Source organism: Saccoglossus kowalevskii, chromosome 16 (genome assembly GCF_978046115.1).
Source record: "Saccoglossus kowalevskii chromosome 16, keSacKowa6.1, whole genome shotgun sequence".
Classification (NCBI taxonomy): Eukaryota; Metazoa; Hemichordata; class Enteropneusta; family Harrimaniidae; genus Saccoglossus; species Saccoglossus kowalevskii.
This window is the reverse complement of record NC_140656.1, coordinates 10,903,347-10,928,913: the sequence shown is the minus strand read 5'-3', so window position 1 is coordinate 10,928,913 and position 25,567 is coordinate 10,903,347. Positions and strand designations below refer to the sequence as shown.

Below are 25,567 nucleotides of genomic sequence, written 5' to 3'. Positions count from 1 at the left end.
TTTCAGCTAATATTGAAAACACCCGACTTAATTTTTGGCAGAGTTATTCAAAATTAAAAGGTCTTTCAGCTATGTTTTGTGGACAATACTATTTTTAAACTTTTCACTAGACTTTCTCGCCCAAATTGGTCTGCACTTTTTTTCTTATATTTTTAAATATTTCTGGAAATGAACCCTATTTTTGAAGCCAACAGACCTAATTTGCGTCAATGTTCTGTTTTTACTCAAAACATTCGGCTATTTTTGTCCCAATCTTCTGAAGGAAAGTGCAGACTATAAACAGGAATATTTTGTGAATTAGATGAAAAAGAGAGAATTGGTGGTGAAAAGGTTAATACATATACATGCCACCTCAATAACTTGGTCAGTAAAGCCTATCATACTTTGTTGTAATTCATTCTGTGTTTGTAGGACCAACCTTCAAACATCAAATAATATAAGGTTATTACATACCTCAAAGTATGCACGAAGACAGTACAGCGGCAGTATCGACCGACGCGCAGCAGAGGTCGATGCGACAGCGTACTGTCCGAGTGCATACTTTGAGGGATCTTCGTAATAACCTTATTATTAAACATCTTTCCCAACCAAGGATACATCATGGGAATGCCGAAATGTAAAAAGTTTAGAACAGAATCAGCGAACTTCTTTGTATGGAGTTCGGTCAAACCCTGGTGGCAGCCGTGTTTGTTTTTATTATTAGAGGACGCCTATGCGCGTTATCATTCCATATATGGAATTCGCATTTCCTAATATGGTAGGATGAAAATACCCTGTAAAATACCGCAAAATTACGGCACGCTATAACTTATGGCGTTACGGTGACAGATGTATAATAATATGTACTACTTTTGGTGAGTGCTAGAAGTGATACATGGCAGGATTTATGGTTGAACAAAAAGCTTTTATATGCTGTTTGCCAAATCAGAGACTGATAAATTGAGTTTGTGGCTAAGTTACTTCACATGTAAATATCTCTCAATAAATTACAGTAGACAACAGTTTAATAAGAGACGCCATTCAAATTAATTAACTTTTGTTACTTATTACAAACCATTATTGTGAAAGTAGTTGATCAGAAACTAAAATAGTGGCATCTGTCAAAGCATAAACATGCCAACATATCGAAGAGGGGGATCTCTCCAAGTAGAGCAATTGTCATCACAAACCACACATATAACAGCACAGTGCGAGAAGAAATAATCCAGACAGCAATTTGTGGTAGCTCCACAGAGCTAAAACATTTTCAGAATAATCCTATTCAGCAGTGATTCATGTCCTATAATTAATGCACCAGTTTTACTAGAGATTAACAGCGAGAAATTAAGTTCTCATATTCATCTCAAAATTTGAAATGAATTTGCTATGACAACCAGAATAATTTTAAGATTATTATAATGATAAGATTTTGAAATTAACAGAAGCACTAGTCACAGATTACCAATTCTTGTCCTACAAGTACGTCCAAATACCATTTTCAATTTTCAGTAACCTAACTGGATTATATTATTTGTTTTATACATGTCTGTTTTTAATTAATATATTCCTATGGGTGACCAACACGTATGAAGAAATAAAATTATTTATTTGTGTCCATGGGACTGGCTGTGAGTTCAAATAGAAATTGATTGACTGCACACATTTCTCTAATGTTAATTTCAAGAGCTGAATGAATTTACGTCACATACTGAGTCCAGAATCTAACATAATGGATGGCTAGGCAAGGAAATTTCCTTAAAATTATCATGATTTTTAACATTACATAGATGGTAATTTTTTCGGTAAGAAAATTAGGATATTGGACTACAGATCGAAAATATTCACTCCATCAAAATACTTTCCACTAAAATAAGCCATTAAAAATAAACATCGATTTGGAAAATACTGTGAGAAATTGTCAGTTTTTACACAAGTATTTCCAGATGCTGTCACTGCTCCTTGTTTGCAACTCCACAAATTGCGATAAAGACATCAAACATACATAAAATACAAATTGGGTATTTATACAGCGGACATTAACTACACAAGTCTACAGTGCTAGACACATAAATCATGAATTAATGACAGAGCAAATGAAAATTTCATGGAAGGTGAGGGAGAACTCATTGATTCAACCTATCTGAACATGTATCACTTCTGACATCTAATGGTACATTAGGTATACATGTATGTAGATGTTTAAAATGACAATAAAACTATAATTACAATTACAATTCTTTCACAACATTATAATGTTTACAAAATGGCAAATGAAAAAAGAAATGAAGGGAACTCTATAAATATTTTTCGGATTAGGTGTACCAAATGAGCAATCAGGAGAAATCTTGAGATAAAGTAATACATGTACATTGTATTTAGTAAAATGGCATGCAGCCATTTCAAAGCAGTTTACAGAATGCAAGTTATACTGTCAACAGTTCTTTGACCTTGCAGCTTTTTAAAGCAGCATATTTATGTATGCTGTGACATACTCACTCTGGGTCTCATGCATGTACAAACAGTACATACAAAATTTGAATGAACACTACGTGGTGACTGGAGCGTATTTCATTGGATTTAGAAATACATTAAGAACTTAGGAATTGTTGACAATCTAAAGTCTGTTTCTTTTATGAAATTAAATTTGGCAGTAGGGGTCAGTGTGCCCTCAAACAATACAAATTTTTTAAGGACCTGGAGTCAAAATGCAACCCCAAAAATTATACTGGGTCGGCAAGTTGATACCCCAGACCATTCGTCCCGGTGTTATCGCTATCGCCACACGAGACTCCAGCTTGTCTCCTATACAATTTTCCTTCCGCCCACTTAATTTTAATATTCATATGACCTTTGCACTGACATCGATAGCCAATCGCATTCGACCGCGGACGTCACTCTAAATAAACAACTGAATAAATTAATATACCATATTTGGAAGATAGCGGGTAAATTCAACGTTGTTGGTGTGTTCCTTCGGGTTCCGAAGTCGCACGAAACGAGTTCATGTTCCGTTATCTTTCGCAAGTAAAACAGGTCGATATGTATTAAACATGGCATTTGTTTTCTTGTTTTAACCCCCTTATTACGCAAGCTTCCGTCGAAGTGGTGTTTTTTTCGACGATTTGTGGCATGTTGCAAAACGAACGAAACATTGAGTCATTCTTAGCGGTGGATAAGGGATCGACTATGTCGTCACATTTATGTCTCGTTTGAAAGAGAATAAACAACCGCTCAGAAAAATATGTTGCTAATATTTAAGTGCGGTGCCTTGAAATCGCGTGCCCGACGTCCAAATTTCAAAAGGATGTTCGATTTGCAATGACGACCGTTCATATGTACTAGGCGACGTTACTAATTACTACTAGGGTCAGTGTTTGCATTAAGAATTATAGAACAAAAGATCAGCAAAGCGGTGCTTTTGTCGGCAATTTTGTCAAAGGGAATATTGATAAAATGTTGCAAAACAGAATCGCGAGTTGGGTGAAAAATTGCGCCGGCGGCATTCTCAGCGATGGCGACACCCGAGAAACACCGTGTCACGGTGCATTCGTGCATCAGTACACCGAAGAAATACATATTGTTGCGGACGACTATTGTAGACTGTGTTCGTGTAGTCTTCGAGTTTGTGGATAGTTAAAGTCGTGTGTGAATTTATTCAAGCCAGGAAAAGCAGGAGGGATAACTTATGGAAATCGTCTTTCCAATTTGATCCAGTGCGACGTTGTGAAAGGAGCGACTCTGTCGTCTCGTCTATGTCTAGTTTGTAAGAGAAAGATTGATAGCGCAGAAAAATCCGCCAATAATGTAAAACAGTGGCGTGAAATTGTCAGTCATTCTAATATCTCCCAACCTGTGAACGAAAGGGTTAAGCGTGCTGCCTTGAAATCGCCTGCCAAAACTAAAATGGCGCGTGTCACGTGACTTTGTTTACTAAAGATAGCGTGGGCGTTTGATTCACACTCAACTCATTAGTATTCCACCAATCACAGCTACATCTACTTTCTGGATGTGCGCAGTCAAATTGTATAGGAGACAAGCTGGAGTCTCGTGTGGCGATAGCGATAACACCGGGACGAATGGTCTGGGGTAGCAAGTTGACTGCTTGGAAAATAAATTAGGATGCAAAGTGGATGAAAGTAACAAACAAAAATGCTGTCTTCATATGTGAAAAATATAAAAGTGTTATAAATTTTTTTTACCAAATCACAAATCCTCAATAAAATTAAGATATTTTTCTAGGGAACTCTTTCAATGTATGGATTTTCCATTCAGTCAATGGATGCACCAGGGAATAAGCAAAACTAGTTGCATCACAGCAAATAATCGCTGTGCCTCAGAGTTATAGGTTACATAATTATGCAGATAAACCATAAAATGAATAAGAGGTTGGAGGTAATTTATATTATGAACCACATACACATTACTTTGTAACTTTAGTAGCACATTTAAACAGATGATACAAGTTTATTATGTAATTTAACTTACACAACTCCATGGGGTTTATTATATTATCTTAATTTCAAGATTCAAGAGGGTGTTTTATTACAATACTTTTAGTACTGTACTCACATGGAGATAAAAATAATTTTTTTACCTCCATAATACTCAGTTCAACATGAAAGCACAGATGAAGAGTCTATGAAAAATGGCTGGCACATTCAAGAACACAACAAGGTTACCATAGTAACAAAGGGTCATTTGAACATGTGACTACAGTAATTATCCAGCATTCAACTCTTCTGTTAGCATGTGTCATGCATTTTTCGGCTATTTTCAATGTTTTTAATTTTAATTATCAGCATAAGGGGGTGTCCCTACTTGTAAGTGCAAGGTATGCTTGAACATTAATTGTTAAGTAGCTAATACATATCCATTTCCTTTCAAGGAATTTAATGAGGAACTCTTGCCCAGTGTGTAGTAGTAAAGGCATATGAGCTTCTGAACAACGGTGACCTTGATATCTTTAATATGGTGATCATATAGCAAAATGCAAGATTCAACCCAGTTAGTTTTAACCCATTGGTGAACAAGTTATTGTCTATGACATAGTCCCCGTTCAATTTTTACAGACTGTGTCAATTATAAACAATTTTGAATCATAACAAAACATGTGTGTGCATCAGCTACCCATCATGTGTGATACTCTTACAAGGTTTAGTTTGAATAACATTTTTTAAGTGTTTTGGGACACAAAAATAGCCACCAGTCTGTAAAAGATTGGAACCAAAACAAATCAATATGCCAATATATACTATTACATTGTATAATGTCTTCGTATCTACTTTCAACAAAATCTGTCAAAGTATGTTCAAGAAATGGCTAAGGAAACAAGAAAATAATACCAACAAGCTGCTATTCAGCCATTTTGAATTGAATCAAGAAATTAAATGACATCCATCAGTAACACACCATGATTGATGTTTATGTTTGATAGAAGTTAGTTAATGACAATTTTCAGACATGCATGTACAAACACACAAACAAATCCCAAAACATATATCCCTGTTTCGGACTATGTCAAACAGGGACTAAAAACACACTGGAACAGATTAAACCTGGTCTTGACCCAAGTTAGTTTAGGATTAAAACAATGACCTCAAATGGTGATTTAATAGCAGGAGGATAAAGCGTGAATAAGAATAACAACAAGGTACTAGTAAATGAATATATACCGTAAAAACTCGATTAATTCGCGTTAGTAAAAATAATTATTTTTTCAAGTGCACGAATTAATAGCGTAAAAACGGAAATTATTAGTTTTTGGTGCGCGAATTAAATAAGTACTTTTTGATCGATTCAAAAAGGAGCTGTTTTCATAAATTTATTAGTGATTTGTTTTGTTTTCCAATGAACACGATTACAGGACGTTTTTTTAGTGCTTGTGAGACTCGTGACTAGCGACATTCATGGCATATAGTCGGGCAGAGAACACGCACTGCGTCAAGGACCACGCACCATGTTACACTTGAATTGAAACAGTGAAATGGCAAAGGTCACTCTGTACACAAACAAACAATGAACATGTGGCTACAAAGTAGCCATCTGGCTGCACTGCCTTTTTTATTTTTCTAGGCATCGCCCGGGCGTTGTTATGGCAGATATTACGAAGCCCATCTTGTCTGTAAAAATAACCCTGCGTTGATAAAAATGGTCTCAGAAAATGTTTAGAAAAAATAATGTTTCGCGTTGACCAAATATAATCATGAAAAGTATAAATTCAAAGTGCTTTAATACATTGGTGAGAGGTCGAAACACTAAGAAGGGAAAAGCAAGTCAAAGTCGAAACAGGGTGCATCATGGACATGACACAACACACGCTGCGACAACTGAGTGATCAGCGACATCATTTTGGGACGCAATTGAACTTCAAGTACCTTTTTGCGAAACTTGTTGCGCGGCGATGCTGACATCAAGTGTGTGTTGACCGAAGTTTGACTCCAAGTCACGCACTGAACTGGCGCGTTACCTTAACAACCTTTTTTTCTTTCATGTCCCGCGCGTCAAACTAGTAAAATTGTTATTATATCCAAAGGTACTGTAAATACGCAACTTGTATGCAACTCTGTACTGGCTTGAATATATCAACTTGAACGTCGTTTATTTATTGCACTGCTTTTCTAATTGCGCAAATTTGTTTACAATATTGTACCGGCTCTGTATTTCGTTATGTATTGCTTTCATGATAATTAGTTTTTTTTTAACTATTGTTAGGGCACTGACCCAGGGTATTGGGTCTGTGAAAATTTCAATATCACCAACTTGATAATGCGTTGCATTCATAATAATTACGCAAACATAAACATACCACACGTCAAATTAAATTTTACTATAATATAATAAACTCTGAGCAGCGGACTTCGATCGCATTATTCACGTACATTTTGACTGAACTCTAATAACCACGCGTTTGAATTATGTGCGGCCCTGGGCAATGACATCCAGAGTTCATGCACTGATATTTAAATTCGGGCCACACCCAGCTTGACGCAAATCAATATAGTTACTTGTCATTTGTTCGAAAAATCTTTTAACTCTCACAAATACCATGGACGCGAATAGTTAACTGGGGGTTAAATGAAAGGGAACATCTTTCTTGGACAAAAAACACATCAGTACAAGATTATGTGTGCAAGGTTAGATTTATAGAAGGTACATGACCGCTCAACTCTTTACCGAATCCGGTATAATGAAAATGTGACATTAGGTCAATCGCCGACCAATCAAAAATGTCAATTTACGCACCATAGGGTGGTTCACTTAAATGACGCAATAGAATATTGGCGGGCACATGGTCGATGCAATCCTGTGGACCAGCGACGAAAAAGCCCTGTATTAAGCTTTCCATCACAGAAATTTGTAATCGATGTGCTGACCGATGGATATTTATCGACTAAGTAATAATCTTGCCCAACATCTGTAGTGTCGTGGGGGAATGATTTTTTTCACGTCAAATCTTTACCGAACCTAAACTGCTTGCTAACTGAAAAGCTGTGATGACGGAGATCATCTGCGATTGCGGCGACACCAAGTACTGATAACATAAAATTATATGTATATTTTTAATGTCTTCATGCAATATATTCTGAGTTATCCACTTTATTCTGGCCCGCGAATTAATAGGATACAATTTTAAACATGTTTTTGACGCCGCGAATTAAAAGGATACATTTAAAAATTAGCGTTCGAAAATAATAACTAATAGAAACCGCGAATTAATTGAGTTTTTACGGTACCACTGCAACATATGAACAGAATGCAGGTTTGGCCCACTGATAAGAAATATTTACAAAGCCATCTCACCCTCCAATGTTAACAAGTTTCTAGTTATACCATATACTAGTATTATAATATTTGTTATATTAATACAAAAATATAGTATATACAATACATATAAATGACAGAGGAGTGCCTCTGATCAAACTGACTTATTTTGCATATTTTGTTTATGTACTCTTCTATTTAAAAAGTGCTTCGAGTAGTGTACATACAGTATAGGAAAACATACTAATGAATTTAGGTATTTTAATATTGAAGTAATTTTATTGTGGATGTGAATACATTCTGAATAACTGTTTAGTTTAGCAAATTCAAGTGTTTCTGCTATGGTTTGAATGATACCTTCTTTCATGCACTTAGACATAGGTGATGATGTTTAAACCCATTGAAAGATAAGAACACTGCATGAATAATCAAAGTATTGGAAACCATGGAAACAACGATGAGGAACTCTGAGAAAAAGATGGATCCAGTATGATTACATGTAGCTCCCAAGAAGTACAATTCATGTCCTTGCTAGAGAGTACCGGTAGTACAATAGAAACACTTTCACTGAGATTACAAGTGTGTATAGTATTTTGCGAAAATAAATACATGTAGCTATGAAAAAACTAGCATTGTGTCATTCATGGTTATTGTAGTTTTTGATTCAATTTTTTTGTGGAGAAATAGCTAACCTCCATGCCAACAGTATTTACTCTATTGGAAGTGCACCTCTAATAGCAGTCCACATAAACCAAAAATTTGTTGTACATTTATTATTAAAATATGACTTTATTTTTTACCATAGATACATGTATGCACGGTCACTCGCATAAAAGCAAGCACTACTAATGGGACAAATACCATATTTAAGATATACACATGTACATGTATCCAAGATTTCATTCCATAAAAATGCTAATATAATTTTTCAACATGTATTTTTTTTAGAAAATACAGTACAGCTGACCTTGACACATATCATATGGCAAAAGATTATTGAAATAATTAAGTTAATTATCACATCACCAAGTTGCTAAAAATATACATGTACTATCAAAGTGTATAATGGCAAACCATAATATAGACATGTATATGCATAACACACCATGTGTAAGCTTGTTCATGTTTTGGCCTAACTGAAGAGACAGGGGTCCCTTAACACACTCGGAGAATAATGTTTGAAAGATCCATTATCCAGTATAAGTTAGTGTTTTCTCAGTAATTTATAATTTCAATAGGACCACATTGACAGCATTAGATTTGGTTCGTTTTGAAGATTGTGGATCAGTATTTTTGAAGGCACTTATCAGCTAATATTACACAGGAGTATATTATGATCGATGACATAATGCTTTGTGGGTGATGCTGTTATTGAGTGTGGGGCTAAGAAGGTGAGAGAGCAACATTGTATTGTACTAACCGTGTATCGTCGGCTTTTTTCGACAGAATCTACATTTACGTAGAACAGTGAAGTAACGCAATGTTGGCATAACTAAGAATAACCATCATGATGACCTTACGGCACCACACACACACGGCTGAATATACATGTATACCAGTAACGTGAGCTCACATAGAGATAGCAGTAACCAGTCGAAAAACAACAAAATGAACTGATTGCACACAAGTTTTTACCCAGTTTTGTAACTGTAATGTGACCGGATGAGAGGGCTAGCCAGCTCCCACGTTGGATAGATTACATTGCAGGGTCAGAGCAAACTATGTAAAGCATGCTGGCAGTATTAGGCCTCTTCTTGTCTGTAATAATTCTACTGGCTGATGAGCAAAGAACCAATTGGTGCATGGTATCATTTAGGTCATGCCATTCTAGCTGTGCTGTTGTCTAAGCAGGAAACAGCTGCACCCCAATAAATATGCAAATCATATACTGCTATAATTCAACTTGCACATTAATAACATAATATTAATAATTTCAATTTGAAATATGCATGTCATATAAAAATGAATTTTAGCATTAAATTTGATTCTGAAAATATTGGTGTTGTGTGTGCTAAAAGTTAACTGAAACAGTTTCTAATTTTTGGTAATTAAATTGGGTCTACCGTATTAGTTCTATTAGAAGTGCATATTCTATATTTTCATATTTTATTGATTTAGTATACAGCCAATTTGATGTTTGGTTTACATGAGCTCCTATTAGAGATGCGCTTCTAATAGAGAAAATACAGTATTTTATTTTTCACATGCTTTCAAGTATATTTTAAGATTCGGAATGCAATAACATTATTGGTATGAAAAGTTTCTTGACTTTACATACAATTTTGTTTGTGATGAAAACAAATAAGTCATTACTGTATACCTCAACACATAATTTTAGATTAGACAAGTCAGGGATCGCGTTAACCCCATATTTTGTTTCCCTGACTCAAATTATTGAAAAGGAACCCAGTTTTTCAGGCAGGCTGGGGTCCAATCTCTAATAAGGTTATCTAGGATAAAATTTCTATTTCTCAAAATTTTGGAAGTGGGACTCGTCTTGCCGAGACACAAGCGCAAACCCTGCAAGTAACTCTTAATATACACTTACAGGATTCTCTTTAGACTGGTTTTACTGTAACCCTATCGGTATTTTTATTCTATTATCGGTACACCACTCCTGCATAGTACAAGTACCATGAATTCTGAATCATCTAGACAGGAACCAGACCAAACATACCGACAGATTTGTCATCATATAACATAATGTAAGAACTATTTGTGGCATTCACAAAAAAAGAAGATGAGGACTAATTAAAAATTGAAAGCCATGTTTTCCATAAGTTTGGCAATGTTATTGAATTCTAGCTATGGGTCCATAGTTCTATTTGTGCCTATTGTCATCAACAATTGTGGCCCTTTTTCTACAAAGACTTTCCAACACTTTTTTTCCCAAAAAAATCATGCATCTCACAGAAAAAAGGCAACAAATAACAAGAATGGACATAAGTAGAGAGCTATGGACCCAAAGCTAATAGAATCAATGTTCCACCAATGTAAATCACAGTCCTATTAAAGCCCATGTAAATTGATCAAGATAAATGCACTAATTTAGTCATACCAAATTAATGTTACATCCAGATGCCCTTTATCAGTGATAAGAAAGGGGAGTCAAAGTTGTAGAATTGGAGAATACATTTTTACTCACACTTACAGATAGTGAAAACATTCCAAGTCGCACAAGTTTTCATTTTTGTGTTTACAATAGTTCATATGGGAAAAGAAGTTTATAAATATCCACACGCAGAAACTTTGTATGGTAACAGGGCAACAAAAAGCTGTTTTCTAATATGAATCCCTTATACGGTTATGCAATTTCAAAGACAAATTGTTATCATTACATTTAATACAAATACATGTAAATGCACCATACATGTTTTCAGTAAATAAAAAAAGATGAAGTGTCATAACAAAAATCACTAAGATTGTTATGATGTTTTGATAACCGATATGGGGTAGTTTTGTCTATGCCTGTTGTGTGACCATGACTTGTAAGGTAATGAATATTTCTCATCATACACAGCACGTTTACAATGCATGAAGATACATATGATACTTCTCAATTACATGTACTTTTCAATCAATCAAAACCACATATATATATATATATATACACACTGCCAATTGATCCAAAAGCCACTCCCAGTAGCACAGAGCAAACTGTAAATTGGAAACTGATTATAAATGATGTTTTACTTCAATATCAGATTTGAAAACCTTGCCACTAGAGGGCGATACCACACTGTAAGTACTGTAATTTAAATTTTTCATACATACAATGTACAACCTTCATATTAAACTCATCCGATACAGAGACATTATTACCATAAAATATTCATGGTTATCATGTTGGAAATGGGTCCCACATGACATGTACTGTACCAGTACAACTACATGTATTATGATATACACTCTCTAAACCAAATCTCCACACCTATACTAAAGTTACACTGTGTTTGTTTTATTAGAAGTGCATCTGTAATAGAAGTTCATATAAACCAAATATTGCAGTCATTGAAAAAAGGATATATGGCTTGATGTCACAAGAAATCAATAAATTCCAAGGCAAACAAATCAGATGATAAATCTGTTTGTCTAGTGGAGTTGTCATTTTGAATATAGTAAATCTTTTTGTGTGGTGGAGTTGTCATTTTGAATATAGTAAATCTTTTTGTGTGGTGCAGTGTTGTGACTTGTATATATTGGATGCCCCAGCGTATAAATGTTAAGGTCATGTCAGGGTTCTGAAGTCTCCAAATGAGCTTAGCATATTTAGTCCAAAATGGCAACTAATGTCATGGAACATTTTATAATTATTTGCCACATTTTGGAGTCTAAAACAGTAAATTTAACAGAAAACACTTAGGCCCTTAGTCTGAAATGATTTAACAAAATTAGGATACTTTGTAAAAAATACCAGTCAATTGCTGATGTCTGGTAAGCATCTGAATCACTGCATGTATATATAAGTAGAACCTAAAACACTGAACAGGATACACCATTAAAAACAAGATGTTAGGACCAACCTGAGGCAGCTTCCATCATGCGTATGGCTTTAGCCTTGGCAAGTTCTAATGCTGTCACCCATCTTTGTCTCTCTACCTCAGAGCTGGCTTTCAGATGAAATGTCTGTGCACCACTGGAAATGACAAAGTTGCAGGTATCTTCAGTATCAATATAAGCTCCAGCTAAGTTGATAGTTCCACGACAGGTATGTGCCATCTCAGCTTGGGTACTGAAATATAAAGATAACATAAATAAATGGCATTTTAATACAAATTATTATAGTTTTATTACTGATAGATATTCATATTCCTTTAAGTAAAGGTAAGTTAACAGGTACATGTACATGTAGTAATGGCTGCCTTTGGAGCCATAATCTGGTAAAAGTCTGAGGCACACATCTCTAGTAGAAGTAATCCTGTGTTATGGCACAAGAGGGAGTATTATAACACAAGCAGCCTCTCGGCTGAGATAGCTCCGCTGTTAGCAATGCACATTTCAATTAAAGAACATAAGATATCATTAGAAAATGAACAATATACATAGTATCAATGCAATGGGACTTGCTGTTTTCAATTCAAAAATATAATTTTTAACCATAAATGATTGTGGTTTTTAACAAGAAGAAAATATCACTTTTTACCAAAAATGACAAAAATATTCATCAAAATTAGAGAATTGAAGATATCATCATGAAATGAAAAAATTTGAGAGTGGTCCATATGTAGTATCTATATATGTAATATCAAAGCAATTGGACTTGCGGTTTTTAACAAGAAGTTGAAAATATCACTTTTTACCAAAAATGACAAAAATATTCACCAAAATTAGAGAATTAAAGATATCATCATGAAATGAACAAATCTGAGAGAGGTCTACCCAAGGTACATATACACCAAGTATCAAAGCATTCAGGCTTGTAGTTTTCAAGAAGAAGTCGAAAAAGTAAAACATTGACACGAACGACGCCGGACAATCACTCATATGATAAGCTCCGCACGACAAAGTCGACAGCGGAGCTAAAAATTATACTGCAATGTGGGAAATTTTTTCGAGATTTAATACAACTCTGTTTGCCATGAAGAGATGCAATCTAATGTAGATATCCAAGCTTTACATGTAATTACAACATATACATGTATGCAAGTCATTCAAACATTGGACATCATACATGACCACAATGACTAGATAAAGACAACACTAAATGAATTATTGGTTGAGCAAGCATTGCAAAAGATTGCACAACAAAAAACACTGTGTATAATTTAATGGTCATTTAGTGAAGTTTGAATTAAATACAGTTGGGACTTTTAAAATCAAAAGGTTGACCACTCCTGTCATTTTAATCAAATTACCATACTTAATTGGCAGACAAAGAAAGAGAAATAGGTAAACAGAAATTCATCTCCTGTACATGTACATGTACACATACACATATATTGAGAACAAGGAAACTATGTTTCTCTTGATTTGGGGGTACAAGATAAAATGATTTAAATCAAGAATATATTCATTCAATTATGAAATTTGAACACAAAAAAACATAATTACGCTAAAAAGCAAATACCGTGTTGGTAAATTATCTACTCCAGTTTTTATATACAACAAAAGCTGCAATAGTAATAAATGTAGTTGCAAATCTTTATATTATTAGCATTTTTTTAGGTTACACATTTCTTTCTTTGTTCAGTAAAATTGAGCAATAATCCACCATTTGAATAAAGCACAATAAAAAGACAGAATTGATACATGTATCTCATCAATTTACCAGAACTCTCAGAGTACCGGTAGTCATTAAAAGGAATAAACTGAATCGGTTCATGTCAGGGACAATAAAAGTCTATTATATTCCCCATTGCAATGAAAAAAAATATGAAAGCATTTTTTCTTGTTATTAATCCAAGGCCTTTTCCTTTCAAAAGCTTGGTTTGGTCACTGTAATAATAAAAATTATATTTAATATTAATAATTTTCTTATTTTTAGCAGAAAATCTTTAGTATCACTCATTGTCCCACCGCAAAGAACAAAGTCTTTGAGACACAATTTGATTAGGCACACGTATACAGGCAAAAACTCATTTGGAAGGAACCACATGTATTGTAGAAATATACTTATATAGAAATATATAAAACATACTTTATAAGTCGGATATAAAACTATCAGGAAACGACTGTTATCAATTGAAGTGTACACATCTGGGCTGCATTGATATTACAATTATTACTCTTGTGATGGTGCCTATTCTTCTTCCGAGACTAATTTCTACAAGTTACTGTTTGGATAAATCACGAGATTGCAGCACTATGTAATTGTATACTAATTTCCTGATGAGAATTGCAACATGTGTACACAGCACTAGCACATTTTCATTGTAAGATCTTACAAGACTGTATATGCAATGCACACGTACACACAACGTATTCTCTCAAGTAACAAAAATGTGACCATACTGAAGTTATAATAAATTAATGATCCAGTACATAATGAATGCAATTTTTTTGTATTGTATTTGGTCTGTTAATGCAAGCACTAAGTATAAAAATAGATCATATTTATTGATTCAGTAAACAAGACAAGCAATTTTGGGTTTTTATGTGCTAATATTGGAGATGCGCTTTGATGGAGCTTATACTGGTATGCACACTTCTATTAGAGATGTATTTCTAATGGATCAAATACCATATGGTATGTCTCATGACATGTTTACACAAAGTAAAAGCAACTGGGTTAATGGAAATGTGGCAGATAAGGCTCTGGCAAATGTGTCAGTATGAAGTTTGAACAAAGTCCATTTTGAAAGAGAATATGAAATAAATGACACAATGTATAATGTAGTTGTGATTGTTATCATTTGCATTCAGCCATTTTTAACTCAATCTGAAAAAAACCATTATGGTCCCATTATATAAACATACACGTTTCAAAGTATGTAAATAGATATACAATAGCTGCCCATTGCAGAAATGCTCGATTTTGATGAATTTTTGAGATTAAAATAAACACCATTCTGCTATATTGAATTGGATTGTCTAACAAATTAAAATGCATTAATTTATGTGTGACATGATGTATGATTTACATTACATTATTGGTCATGGCATGTCGCTGGATCAGCTTCATTTACACAAAATGGCCGGCAGTTGACCAATTTAAATCTGATCTGGAAATAACAGGTCCCATAACGTCTAATGTGTGTACCAAGTTAGAACAAAATCTATGCATGTACGACTGAAATCTGGTTCTGGAATGGTGGAATGCTTGATTTTGATGAATTTCAACATTAAAATGACCATCATTCGGGCTTCTTGAATTGGATCATGAAATGAATGAACGTGCATATACATGTATATATTTCAAGGTTTATTATGTGTGAGTGAAGTTTGAATTTGAATGAGGAAGGAATGTTCGAGATACAGGTCCAGATGGGTGGATGGACGCATGCTCACACGAAAATCAATACATAGGCCTAAAAATGGACACACATTGACCATTTTGCTTGATTTGGGTGCATTTTAGCACTAAAATGGCCAGAAGTTGGCAATCTTCAATCAGTTCACAAAACAAATGCATAAAGCAAACAGTGTATGCAAGCCGAGAAAAGATTATGTATGATTAGTTTGAACTTCGTTGGAACACGAACTAATAAAAGTGAAAACTTAAAGGTACATATAGTACAATCTTGAAGGGGGATAACCAAAATGTTTATTCAAGCATCACAGTGAAAAAAGGTTCTGGCACCCATGTTTAATTTTCATTATCACATTACTGACAACCACAATGCAGTATTCTCCTACATAACACGAGTAATAATTTGTTATAGCAGTGGGTCGACAGAATAGAGCTAAGAGGTCACATGCTCGATTGATTGATTGTTTGTTGATGGTAAAAAATGTTTGTATACAATAATGATTTTAGTTTTTTTCATTTTGAGTTACTGCTGTTATTTTCTTGATTATCTTTTGTTTGCATTAATTTTCCGTCAGATTATTTACATCATCTGAATTACTGTTACATAATAGTGATGTACACGTTTGTGGCAACGATAACTAACACATACATGTACTAATAGTGAGTGAAATTTACATTTTGACAATTTTTTTAAAGGGGATGCTCGATTAAGTACATGTTTGTACCTCCCTCCTTGAAAATCAAGATTTTTGGAGATGAGGTTACTGGGTGCCAAATTGGTTAAATACATCACAATGCTTTAACATGTACAAGTACATGTATGCATTATTTATTCAAAATACATGTACTAGCAGATTTCACCTTGATAAAAATGGACAGATTAATTTAGTAATTTGCAATTAAACCATTGAAAGTAAGATTAAAAAAATTTTTGGGGGACATAGAGCTATTTTTAAACGTAAATTACTTAATAACGCTGGATTTATTTTGGGTTTTCAATATTTCCTCTATAACAGTGCAAGCCAGCGATGTTGCAAGTTTCTGATCAAATATTGATGTTATTTCCTGTGTTAGTAATGTTAGACAGGACACAAAACTTATGTACATGTTACTGTAATCACCAAGCGATGATTTATTATCTAATCAGACTTGATACAAACATTATTAGCAATATTATTGTTGCTATAATGCCACAAATAATCCATAAAACTGTCCATTATACACAATCAATTTTATTCTTATGCATGTCTACACCATTATGAATTAAGAAATTGAAACTCCACTGAATAAAGATATACATAAATCAACAATGAAAAAGAATGTTTATTTGGTTTAATTTCCAAAACTGAATAATTTCAGTATTTTGAGCTTATTCATTGCGTCTTGTCATTTTACATGCTCACATTGATTTGATTTTAAAAGGAGATTTCACTCATCAAAAATTACAACTCATTGAATAATTAATGCAATTCAGAATGAAATCATTTTGGGAAATATTCATACATGTACCATTGGCATATTGATGCGTAAGTGTACAATATAAAAATTGCTATTTTTGGAGAGAAAATATGAATATCAACCACTCAAATTAGGCATTCTTTGAAAGTGAAAATGGAGCACACAACCTTGAATGCTAGGAAGATGGGCATCATTCGGAAAGAACAATACAACCTTGTTATCAATATATGGCCTTTTTAATTTTATTCTTTTCTATGGAACTATATCAGGCTGTCAAATATAGCAGTCTCAATTCATTTGTAATGCACCCAATTTCCAACCAATTAGGAAGAGCAATTTTTCAAGAAAAGTCAAAAATAGGAGTTTTGAACAAAAAATCATCAAAATATTAGTGAGTTGTACAATGAGCTCTATTTCTCCTGACAGCTAAGCTAAAAATGAGTTGTTTGATCAGAAACACTGACGATGGATGGCGTTCTGTCATACTGTGGTGTTTAGGAATGATAATGGGAAAAGAAAGAAAGACACTAGAAACATACCTGAAGCGTTTAGAAAAGACAGTCGACATATGTCAATAAGATCTCAAATGGTTTCAGGTGAGCATAAACGGTTAATGAGGGAGATATTGTCAGTTTTATAGCGAATCAGTAATACTCGAAGGTTATCAGAGATCACTTTTATGAGAGTCTATACTGTTATAGGCAATAAAAAAACATGTGCATGAATACTGGTAAACTCACAGGAATGCCACAATGTGTTTTTCCATACCACAATTCTGTCCAGTGACAATCAACATAGATGACAAGGTATCCAGCATGATTATTGGTATACTCGCAGGCATGCCACAATGTGATACTTCACTTGACATAGGCTCTTATCACATGCAATCCAAACACATGGTATATTACAGGACAATACACCTCACTTGACATAGGCTCTTATCACATGCAATCCAAACACATGGTATATTACAAGACAATACACCTCACTTGACATAGGCTCTTATCACATGCAATCCAAACACATGGTATATTACAGGACAATACACCTTACTTGACATCGGCTCTTATCACATGCAATCCAAACACATGGTACTGTAGATTACTTTATTTTCGCTTGGAATTTATTTTCGCTATTTTCGCTGAAGGGATGATTCTGTGAAAATAAAATCCAGCGAATATACTTTTTTTCCTATATTTCACGTTAAACTCATCAAAAATCAGTGAAAATAAATTCCATACAAAACGCCCAAAAAGCCTTTTCAGCGAAAATTAATTCCAGCAAAAATAAAGTATTCCACAGTATATTACAGGACAATACACCTCACTTGACATAGGCTCTTATCACATGCAATCGAAACACATGGTATATTACAGGACAATACATCTCACTTGAAATAGGCTCTTATCACATGCAAACCAAACACATGGTATATTACGGACAATACACCTCACTTGACATAGGCTCTTATCACATGCAATCGAAACACATGGTATATTACAGGACAATACATCTCACTTGATATAGGCTCTTATCACATGCAATCCAAACACATGACATATTACAGGACAATACACCTCAAATACCTCTCACAACATATCACTCACCCTCTGAAAAGAAGGTGCACTACTGCATGCAACTTTAATAGTGCAAGTCTGTTGGAACACAGTCAAAGTCAAAATCTTCATCATTATCTCCACTGACGAATGTGTTGGATTGTACGCAAACTCTCGATGAAAAGCACTTTCCGCCATGATGTATTCATAATTTGATCTGCAACAACATCCTTTGACCTAATGTTATTAATCGTTCAGAATGCTGTGTTGTACCGACACAATGCTTCGGAAATTCACGAAGACTTTCTGGTAACGCAATGAGGAAGTGAATTATCAATGAAAAAGTACGATCTGTTGGAATTGATTCCGGCAAATAAACGGCATAGTTTTTTCAAAAAACTGATATGTGAAAACTAGCAATTTTCATGGCGGTCTATATCCACGCTGTATCATATAAACACGATTACCTGTATTCGTTAAGCAATGATCAAAGACCAAGGTATTACATTTGTTGAATGTCATCCCGAATATAAAAATTGCACAAAAGACGGAGGTGGGTGCTTGACTGGGCAGGCATGGGTGCAAACACAGTCCAGTACTGCAATATGTTAATGTTTCAGTAAACAACAAATGTGATTTTTTGATTTATATGCACTTCTATTGAAGATGCATTATTATATACCCTATATATAAAATATGTTTTTGAAATGCAGTCCCTCACCCCCTTGGCCATTTTCGCAGATTTTTAGTCGCCGGAGCGATTTACATCATAGATTTTGGTTCTCCGGGCGTCTCTAATAAATACTCTATCTAACCACTGGATTGAATTAGCTAAATTATGAAAAATCATAGAAGATTGGGCGAAAATCGGTCAGTTTTGGCCTCAACGTTTTTTTGCTCGGAAACGCAAGGGCGATAAGACTCGATTTTCAAGAACGCAGGTTGCTCGGATTGGACGGTTTCTATTGTTTCGAGTCTGTTGTGTGTCTAGAAACATAACAACTTTGTTTTTTGGTGAATATAGAACATGCTCTGTTCCAATAAAGGATTTTGATATGCAAATCGAACAATTTTAATAGTTCCTTATTGTAACGTCTCCCATATAAATAGTCATCTACTCCCCAGAATTTGACAATGGTACTAGCCCAGAATTGACTTTCTGTTCAGCGCGTTTTTGATTGTAGCAATATTTACGCCACTGTACGAAAATACGCATACTCGCGAATTTGACAACATTCACTTGAGCATTTTAGGATAGTGGGAATAGAAGCAAATAGATGGAAATGCCAGTTACATCACTCATGAAGATTGATGATTCGATTGCTGGCCGGGATAGATGTATAAAGTGTTCATTTCTATGCAATATGTCTACACATGCGATTCTCAATTTCGATGTGTAAAATCAAATCGCTGCTGTGGACGGCGACGGCCGAGAGATTGTTTTGGTTTTGCGGCTCTCTTGGAATCGGCAACTGATTTTTAGGTTTCTGTTTTTTTAATATTTTGACGTTTACTTGGTCGTATTTTGTATATACCACTCAGACGCTGACAACAAGTGAGTAAAGAGACCAGGACATAGTCAACATGGGACTCTGAAGGCCCGGAGAAAGCGTCATCTTACAACATTAATGAACGAAATTTACAACCTCATTCTTCCGAACAATCTGATATTTATGCTGGATAACAAAGTATACAAGTACTGTTTACGATATACTGCAAAATGGAAATAACATACCTATTTAACCGTTGTTAATTTTTTTTAACAAAATTCCAAGAACACAAAACAAACAACTGACAACAATCGACAAAACAAAAACACTTCACAGTCACTGTAGCCACACCAGTAAGAAAAAGATACTGTGGAAACAAAATAAATGTCAGTGAATACAGTATTTATTAATTTGCAGTCTCCATGGACAAGTTCACAGCCTCTAATATTGCAAAACCGTTGTGAACTGAATTTTAAATTTCGTCAGGATTCCCACATGAAGTTACACAGATATAAAAAAAATGCAATATTAAGACAAGGAATAATAATGCCTTTTTGTCAAGGCTATATCCTAATTTCTCTTATTTTAGGGGTATTTTTATGAGTGTACATGTATGCATTAAAATGATCGTAACTTAAAATGTAATCATAGTACAAATGTAAAGTACACAAAATTATCGAGTGATTTAGGATTTGTTGGAAAAGTAGCCGAAATGCTGTGACATGGTCTAATTGGTGGTAGGAATTGCCAAACCAGTTTATAAAACAAGCCGGTAGGCTGGTTGGCGATCCGCTCCACTCCACTCAAAAACAAGCAACATCATGTTTTCGGCTGCTGCCATGGTAGGACATGAACGTGAAGCTAACGTCAGTTTATAAATAAAACCTGGCCCCGTATACAAAGTTCGCAAAAAAACGTTAGAAGTCACTTTTTTGTATTCTGCTGTTAAATTTATTATTTCCAAATGTTTTGCGATAGTATTTTCTAGATTGAAGGCAGCATTTACAGTTCATTCATAGTTCAAAGTTGCGTTGGGATTACATTGATACAGTGTAACAATGTTGGCGCCGGTGATCTCTACCAGTGTGCAAGGTAGCCAAAATAGTGGGTGGGCAAGGGGGTAGCTGGTACAGTTTTACGGGAAATAAAAAGGGCTTTTCACAATTTACAAGGAAAAAACACGTTTTTACAGTTTACAGTGAAAATGGAATTTTGCAGTGAATTGTGTCATCTAGTAGTTTTACAGTTTCGAAAATGTAATTCCCCTGGACTATTCTTTACGACTTTTTTATTTGGATGTAAATTCTTGTACGTATCGAGAAAAATTACACATTTTTACGGTGTACGAAAAAAATACTTGATGATTACATTGTATATCTAGCCTGTGATTACAGAATTACGGAATAAATTTTTTCAATTTACGTTGTACGAACAAAAAAATATTGCAATTACGATGAACGAAAATAACCCCCCCCCCCACATATACACTGCAATTACAAGACGGGTAGGACGGAAAAAAATTTGGGGCGAAAGTATCCAAAAATCAGTTTCTGGCTGTTGCCATGGCAGCAGTGAGCGAGAATTTTCTTTCAATTAGTGACGGTCCGTCCGTCTGCCTGTCAAGTATGACCAAAATCAGCCAAGTCAAAAAAAACACAGAGCAGTTAAAAGCCGCTGGTGAAAAGTTACCCCAACTTTGAGGTCAAGTTTCTCGATAATGAAAAAAGACATAAAACAACCATTAAATGTATGCACACTCAAGCTAAGTAGAATGAGCTACTTAATCCTAGAATTGTAGAGTTAGAAGGTATACGAAAAATTGTTTGGCTGTTACCATGGAAACGGTGGGCCAGAATTTGTTTTTAGATTTTACAACCTAACTAGAGTGAAGGTGTGACTTGCCTGCCAAGTTTGAACCAAATCGGCCCAACCAAAAAAATCACAGAAGAGTCAAAATTATTCTAAATTTGTAGGAGGAGATACATTTGGCACGAAGCCATCCAAAAAAAAACAATTTTTTGCTGTTACTATGGCAACGGGAGCCAATTTTTTTTTCAGATTTTACCTAATAACTAGGGTGATGGTGTGACCTGCCTGCCAAGTTTGAGGGAAATAGGCCAAGCTAAAAAAATCACAGAATTAATACGTGAAAACACTGGAAATCACACACACAGACACATAAAATTGATTTTAAGGGCAATCCTAGTGGAGCGGATCGCCAATAGTGAACAAAAATGTTCGTAAATATTACTGACCGCAAAAGACGCTCATCGTGAAGTGACTTGTTAATAAAGCAAATATGGTATTTGGAAAGTTTTTAACTGTGGCAAGTACAAATGTACAATACTGACACATGCCGAGTTCAATCTCCAACAAATTTGACACTACCTACATGTATACATGTACAAGTTTGAATGACAGCCAAGTGTACTTAGTGTACATATGTTACCGACAAGCAATTTACTTCAAGACATTAGTAGATAGTTGTACAAGAAAAATAAAATGTCTACTTTGTAAAACACGTCACCTTGAGAAGATCTTAGCAAAGAATGAGTGAGTTCCTCTTGAGAAATCAATACAAATAGACAGGCATAATACCGTACTACAAGTATGAGATGAGAAGGAACAGACTTTATATCACAATGACAAGCCTTTCTGCAACTGCTGACACTAGCGTATCTTTATACACTAGAAAATCCTCATGTATTTGGCATCATCACTTTTTTGTATTGACTCAGTACTCCACATGGCTCTAAGAGACAAATTTCAGGGAACAGAAGCACAATTCACTGAAGTCATTATTGAAGGGTGATGGTTGTTTGTTTTTTTATTATTGGAAGTCATATAAGAAAAATACTGCATCGCATGGGACCCATATCAAACATGACATACATGTATCATGGTGATTTAATACATACATGTACATGTACAGTGTATATGGTACATTTACCTCCAAATATGGTACATTCAACTCCAAATACGATACATTTACTTCCAAATACGATACATTTACCTCCAAATACGATATATTTCTAATAGAGTAAATACATGTACATGTATCTATTCTATCTAGGATGCTATACCATGACAGTTTGAATGTTTACAACTAACTGAAGTATATTTTACATTCAACTCATCATAAATCAGGGAAAATAAACTTCATACAAAACAGCCAAAATTGCATTTCAGTGAAAATTATTTCCAGCAGTAATAAAGTATTTTACAGCACATAAATAAATTATTTGACATTATGCGAGATGGTCACAACCATACATACACTCACTTTGCATGTACTGTAGAATACTTTATTTTTGCTTGGAATTTATTTTCGCTATTTTCACTGAAGGGATACTTCAGTGAAAATAAAATCCAGTGAATATACTTTTTTTTAATTTTCAACTCATCAAAACTAAGTGAAAATAAATTACAGACAAAACACCCATAAAGCCTTTTCAGCGAAAATTAATTCCAGCAAAAATAAAGTATTCTATAGTATTCTATTTCGGACATCTACACATACATGTAACTTTCAACAAGGACTGCATGGCAGTGTTCTGCAATAAAACTACATCTGAATGCAAAATATGAGTTGGATACGGAAAGGAGAAGACAATTTATCCACTATATACATGTAAGAGGAATAATAGCACATCCAGTGATGTAACTGAAAAACAGTTCTACTAGACATTCAATTCAATAGAAGAATTAGTGTGAGCACAGCATGCAAGTCACTGACGACATACATGCATGGGTATATCATTTGACAATTTACGGAAAAAAATACTTCTCATCTGAAGTGAAATCAGATAAACTATTGTCTGTTAAAATAGTCAAATAGTAATTTGAAACTGTTCAAATAAGCTAACTGTAGTAGTGCTGAGTGGTTCTGCCATGCATGAACAAGATATACTTGCTAATAATGTATAGCCTACTGATCATAACGTGGATGTGGGATGTCTGGGCGATTTGTAATAATTGAAATGAATAATGTCTACATGTATCAATGATGCTGACTGGATGGAAATTCTAAATAACAGTAATTGTACGGTCAAATCTGCGTTAGTGACCACACAGACTACCTGTCTATACAGGTACATTTTGTACATGTAGGGACCACTTGTACGCAGTGCCAAGGGAAAATGTACGAGCAACCTGTGTAGAAAGACCATCATTCCTAGTATGTGACTGCTCTTTCACAAATTTAATAATAATAATACTGTTTAATTTAATTTAGTCTGTTTATAAAACAATATTTGATTTTGATGAGATCAACCCAAATTTTCTGAACAAATATTGAGTCAAATGCAGAGACCACATGTTTATAAAGACCATTTTAACAAAGTACCTTTGGTGGTCGCTCTCTAGGTTTGAATGCACATGCATATAAAAATCACTTGCATTTTAACAAATAAATAAATGTTTAAATAGAAGTTGCAGATGAATTTCAACTGTCTAAGACATCATCATGGTCATTAGAGTTGTACAAGACCCTCTGGTTTATATCAGAAGAATCCAACTTAGCTGATGGATGCCACCATAATATTGCAGATTTTAAATTGAAAACTTTCACATATTTAATAATTTATTCCATTAACACTTTGTTAACTTCAAAATCAATTTACAACCAGGATATTTATTTTATGAGAAAAATGAAAGTGGTTTGACATTTAAAATTGATTTCACTACTCAACCTCAATAACACATGTTTACGCTAGCAAGGAAAGTATTTCTCTTGCGTACATGCTTACATGCCATTAAGTTAAGCATCTTTTGGTATTTGCTTTGTACAACTAGATCATGAACAAAGCGGGTTGGTAAAAAATAAATAACATAAAATGTTATGAGATACATTCACACCACCTTACAGATAAATATCAGTCTATCAATGTTTATGTGAAAGTTTGCAGAGTCAAATGCCATTGATAGAGGGCGCTATTTTTCAAGGTCAAAGGTTAAATGATTCCACTGACTCAAACTGCATTGAATTGTTTTTATTTTTTTGCTAAGTAACATATCACAGTTGCATTATTATGGGATACAAACAGGAAATACAGCCGCCTTAAATTAGCATATACATTTACATGTAGCAGTTGTGAGTTTATTGAAATCAAGAACCAAGTTGGCAACCTAAATTGTAAATTATAAACTGAGATACCGGTAGATTATTTTTTCACAATTTAGAAGTGCCATTTATTAATAAAATCGGTAATTAATTATGCTTCTACAATGTAGAATAACATACATGGATCCTAAATGAAATGGAAAATTTGAAATGACAACCCCTTCATCGCAACAGAGTATATTCCATTAAACCTTTATACTTCAGAATATTGATTCCCACACCATAAATTTTGATATTTATTATCTTATATTAACTGTCATCAGGATTGTTAAAATCGCAACCAATGCTTAGT

At 34.4% G+C, this 25,567-nt stretch overlaps 1 protein-coding gene across 2 annotated transcripts in view; it reads right to left on the bottom strand.

Moving 5' to 3' along the window:
- Positions 1-25,567, bottom strand: part of LOC100372322 (oxysterol-binding protein 2-like) — a 93,193-nt gene that overhangs the window by 60,145 nt on the left and 7,481 nt on the right. For both annotated transcript variants that reach the window (XM_085491024.1, XM_085491026.1), the window contains exon 2: positions 12,264-12,472. In XM_085491024.1, coding sequence (XP_085347150.1) covers positions 12,264-12,472 — 209 coding nt within the window. The remainder of the gene's footprint in view (positions 1-12,263; positions 12,473-25,567) is intronic.